Source organism: Pterocles gutturalis, unplaced genomic scaffold, assembly GCF_000699245.1.
Source record: "Pterocles gutturalis isolate BGI_N339 unplaced genomic scaffold, ASM69924v1 scaffold36336, whole genome shotgun sequence".
Taxonomy (NCBI): domain Eukaryota; kingdom Metazoa; phylum Chordata; class Aves; order Pterocliformes; family Pteroclidae; genus Pterocles; species Pterocles gutturalis.
This window is the reverse complement of record NW_010104223.1, coordinates 16631-21497: the sequence shown is the minus strand read 5'-3', so window position 1 is coordinate 21497 and position 4867 is coordinate 16631. Positions and strand designations below refer to the sequence as shown.

The 4867-nt window shown below is 54.1% G+C and overlaps 1 protein-coding gene across 1 annotated transcript; it reads left to right on the top strand.

Moving 5' to 3' along the window:
* The first annotated feature begins 920 nt into the window (after nucleotides 1-920).
* On the top strand, nucleotides 921-4465 carry SYNDIG1L (synapse differentiation inducing 1-like). Its single transcript, XM_010086995.1, has 3 exons — nucleotides 921-1354; nucleotides 2560-2697; nucleotides 4307-4465. Exons 1-3 carry the CDS (start codon nucleotides 926-928, stop codon nucleotides 4463-4465), a joined length of 726 nt encoding a protein of 241 aa, XP_010085297.1. The 5' UTR covers nucleotides 921-925.
* Nucleotides 4466-4867: the final 402 nt, after the last annotated feature.

The window sequence follows — 4867 nt, the reverse complement described above, 5'->3', positions numbered from 1 at the left end:
ACAAGGTTTCCGGCCTCTGAAAGGGGGGATTGGTGGGGGGGGGGGAGTTTTCCTGAGGAAGAAACCTGTGTTGACATTTGTAGCTGAGGATCCCATGTGGACTTGGCATTTTCTGAAGCTGGTGGCCTGCAGCCAGGGCTGCACGGCTGCCAGCTGCAGGCAGGGGCGGAGCTGGTTCAAACAGAGGTCTGATGTGATGGGTTGTTTACTTAAATTGCCCCATGGGGTCTCCCCTTTAACCTCTGCATCCCTCCATTCCTCCGCATGGCCAGATGAGCATCCAACACTCCCCACCCCAGCCTAAACACCACCTCCATGTCTTCACAGCATTTCCCTGGCTCCCCTCCATGGCTAGCTACTCTCACCCCATCCTTGGAAGAGCCCTAGCAAACCTCCCCGGTATCTGAAAGCCAGTAGGTACATGTGTAATGCCCAGAGGGCTGTAATTCGCTGTGTGAGCCTCCACTTTGGGAAGTTAGGGAGGGCCCTCAAGTGGTTGTCAGCATCTTATCTATTTCTGTGCCATCTGTTATACTTTGTTGCAGCGAAAATTATAAACGCAGCAATAGGTCCTTTCCTGTCAGGCTGCACGTGGCCATCTCAAGACACATTATAGATACAGCAAATCCTCATCTTAATCCAGCCTGAATCAGATCATCTTGTTGCAGGGCTGCATCCTCATCATACTACCAGCTGGGGAGAGAAGAAGAGACGCTCAGTTTGCCGAGATAGCATTCAAGCTGCAGAGAGGCGGGGAGGGCTCTTGTTTTCTCCAGCATTGCCAAGTCTTTCTGTTCCCGCTAGCCTCATCTTGACATCATCTCTGCATGGGCGAGAGGTTTTTCTGATCTCTTGCCTTGCTGAAATAACAACCTCCTCCCTCCCACTCTGCTCCTGCAGGATCGTTCCCCCCACTGCCAGCAGCATGGAGAGTGTGCGCGAGCTCCAAAACCCACTCTTGGCCAAGGCCAACGGGCACCTCCACAGCAACTATTCTTACCACCAGCATCACAGCCAGGACTACCCCAGTCATCACTGCCAAGGGAAACTGTATTCCTACATCTTCCAAAACACTGGTGGTGCCAGGACTCACCAGCTGCTGGATGCCAGTTCCTTGCAGCTGGCCGTTGAAGCCTTGTACGGCCCAAATTTCATCCTCGTGAAGGATGAGACTGCTCTCAAGGCCAAGGACAGCAAGGTGGAAAGCTGCGAGACCACTTTTACGGAAAGTAAAGAGGCTCCATCCGAAGGTCCTGACAGGCATGAGGCACAAGGGTCCTGCCTGGTAGAGAGCGACATCCGTATCCAAACTGTGTCCTACGAGGTGGAGGAAGAGGAGCTCCAGGAGTACGAGGTGAGCTTTGCCAGGCAGGGTGGCACTAAACTCCCCCTCTGGTAACTCTGGCCATGAGCCCAAATTCTTGGTCATTTATTCTCCCTTCTTTCCCCAGAGCTTTCCCCCCAGACCCCACCATCTCCTGCCCCACTAGCCCCTTCCTGTGCACCCAATATTTCTTCCTCCTTAATATTTCTGCTCCCTTTTCCTCAGCACAGACTTCAGAAGGAGGTCAGCTTCCCTGAGGGCAGCCTGGCTACACGCCCACTAGGAGCGAAGAGGAGGTGGGGTGGTCTCTGCAGGACCCATGGGATTTGGGGACCCTTTGACAAGGGCAGCCTGCGGCTGCTGTGGCACTTGAGTTAAAGGAAAAGAGCAATCCTTGCGTAACAGCAACATTCGCACGCCTGATGGCAGCAGCCAAGAGTAAGCTTAATATAAAGGCAGGATGAGTCTCATAAAGGAAGGAGAGCTGGCAAGAGTGGTGATGCAGAGGCTGGGAATGCCACCCTGAGAGCTGGGAGCGGGTCCCTGGAGCCTGCTGGAGCGGATGTCTGACGGCCCAGCACAGCTCTGCTGCTTTCAGTGCTGCTGGTGTGACCTTTTCAGATGGCAGCAGGGGTGTGCTCACCTCTGTGTGCCTACTCCACCGAGCCACACCACTTCCAGGCTGGTTTGTGGCTGGCTGAGTGGTGCCCAAAGGCAGGAGGGCTGACCGCAGCCGCCCTGAGCAATGTGCTTGCTAAGGGGACAGGACACGTCACTTCTGTGACGGCGGCTCCAACTCAAGCGCTTTCCCTCAGTTGCTAAATTAGTTTAGCAGGATATCGATCTCCTAGTCCCTAATGGAGATAAGGCACTTTATTTAAATTTGTTTAAGCTGACAAACAGCCAGTTCTGCCAAAGCTCAAGATATTTCAGTTTAAGACTATCTATCTCCCAGGGAAATCCCAGACCCCCAGCAAGTAATCTCAGCGTTTGCTCTGGCAGGGAGTCGAGAATCCACTCTGCTCCTGAATTTGCTGAGCTATATTTTTTCTCATCAAACTGGGCTGAGGAGGCCAAAATATTTTTGAAACTCACTCCTTGAATTTGCAGGTGGGAAATGTGAGAATATGTGATGAGGCCAGGAGAGAGCAGCAGCTGGGAGGAGAGGGGCTGAGGTGTGGTCTGCAGGGCGGCTGGGGGAGGTGGGCATGTACTGAATCCACCTGGTTTTGCAGAGTGACTCCTCCAGCGACAGTGAAAGTGAGGATCGTTTCCTGATGCTTCCCCCTCGAGACCACCTGGGCTTGGCCCTTTTCTCCATGCTGTGCTGCTTCTGGCCCCTGGGAATTGCTGCCTTCTACTTCTCCCAAGGGGTAAGGGATCCCTTTGCTTGTCTACATGCACTGGAGTAAGGGCCCTGCAAGCCACAGCAGCCCTCGGAAGGGACTAGGCACCTTCCTGGCTCTGTGCCATTCCCAGACCCCTGAGGGCTGAGGCAAAGTGTGCTCTTGGCTCCCAGATGTCTCCACAACTGCTGTGGGGTTGCAAGCTCTCCAGTTCTTGCGTGGCTTACTGGAGGTCAGTCTTTTCCTCTGGGTCTTTCAGGTGTTACTTAGGAAAGTAGGGTTCCCCTTGTCCAAGTTCTCACCCTCCAGCCAGGCTCAGGAAGATGGCATTTTCCTACCTGCCCTCCCATTCTCCAGTAGTGTGGAGATCGTACACCATGACCTAGTCTGAGGCAGCTCACGCCCTGGGAGTCAGGCTGCTCTGGAGACGGGGCTCATGGGGAGCCTGGTCTCCACACCACACTGTAGCTCCCCATTGCACTTGTTTCTGACACACATTGGCTAAGCTGTGTGAGCCAACACCAGGCTGGCAGAGGCTGGAGAAGGTGGTAGCCTTTGGGCTGCACCAGCCCGGAGGAGCTGCTGCCTTCTTGAGGGCTTAGCCCAGAGCCTGGGCTCACTTACATTACTGTTGACCCTGAATAATTAATGCAGAGCCAGGAGATTTACTCTACGTTTGCACAGATGCTGATGTACCAAGAATAGGCGGAGGGAGGCTTTAAGAAGTTAAATCAAGAATATAGAAACAGAAAAGGAAAAGTGTATAATGTGAGTACCTGGCATAGAGGCGGTGAGAGACAGGGGAAGCTTTAACTGATTAGGACCCTGAGGAGAGGCTGATTTCACATTTTTCCACATGGTGCAGGGTAGAACAGTGCACTCTCTACGTGATAATGTACTTGGTGCAATGTAATTTTAGCTCCATTCACTATAGCTGCCACTTGCCTCCCTTGCTGAGGCAAGGACCATCTCTTTATTCAGAGTCTGTGTACAGTGGGTGCCCTGATCTCCACATGGCAACTCGAACACAAATAGTAGGTAATACTAAAAGTAGCTCTGAATGTGCCCTGAGCACACAGGGAAGCTGGAAGTCACCAGCCGGAGAGACAACACCCATATTTGCCTCCATCGCTGGCTCCATCAGCCCTTCTGTGGCAAACAGGCTTCAGCTGAAAACCCCATGCAGTCAAAATCAAGTGGCAGCACAGCCGTACCAGGGGCTGTGCCGTCTGGAATCAGCTCCCTAAGACTAGGCAGTACTTGTTATATATATGTATAGGGTATATTTGTATGTAGTTGGTACCATGCAGCCATTGCTCCTGTGCAGTGTTTGCCTGGGCTTATGAGGGTCCAGATGCCTGTTCACAGTTCTGGCTGAGCTCCCAGATGGCTGGGGCTTGCAGACAAACGGTGAAAGCCCATGCATCCCTTGGAGGCAAAATCCGCAGGGAAATGTGTATAGGTGGCACTGCTGTGCTGAGCCCTCCGCGACCGACAGACACCTTATTATCCATTCCCAGCCTTTGTGGGATGCAGCAGCTGGGCAAGGGAGCTGACTCAGTAGTGAAACAACTGCATGTAGGCTAAAAGGCCAGGTCGTATGGCCATGAGCAATGAGCGTTTCTTCTCATTCCAGACCAGCAAGGCTGTCTCCAAAGGAGATTTCCATCTGGCCAGTTCAGCTTCCCGCCGAGCTCTCTTCCTCGCCGCGCTCTCCATAACCATCGGCACAGGAGTGTACGTCGGGGTGGTGGTAGCACTGATTGCTTATCTCTCCAAAGGGGGACACGTATAGCTGCCACCTGCACATCAACGCCATCCTCGGCCGCCTACCCTCCGGGGATCAAGTTTTCCTGCGGAGCACAGGGTCCCAGTACCTGCAAGGGCTGCTGGCACAGCAGGACCACGGCTTGGATGCCCCGCGCAGGCTCCTTCCTCTTTCAGACAAACAGTAGACCCCTGTTCTCCCAGAGGCTGTGGGGTGCCACCACCTGACAGCAGAGAATTGGGCACCGGCCAGGCTGCTGGGACCAGGAGGAGCACATTTGCCTGGTGGAAGACACGCAGGAGAGATGCTGCGTGCTGCTGTGGGGCTGGGGCTACCACCCCTGGGCTGGTGCTACGGCTTCCCCTCCCATCCCCCCAGCTGGGAGATCCACCACTGGTGCCCAGGCTTGGCCCATGAAGGGGGCACAGA

What these genes read in the sequence shown, in the direction of transcription:
- SYNDIG1L (XM_010086995.1), top strand. Translation starts at nt 926, where the DNA reads ATGGAGAGTGTGCGCGAGCTCCAAAACCCACTCTTGGCCAAGGCCAAC. An exon ending in AGGAGCTCCAGGAGTACGAG is followed by an intron (nt 1,355 to 2,559) that starts GTGAGCTTTGCC and finishes CTGGTTTTGCAG; the next exon opens with AGTGACTCCTCCAGCGACAG. An exon ending in CCTTCTACTTCTCCCAAGGG is followed by an intron (nt 2,698 to 4,306) that starts GTAAGGGATCCC and finishes TTCTCATTCCAG; the next exon opens with ACCAGCAAGGCTGTCTCCAA.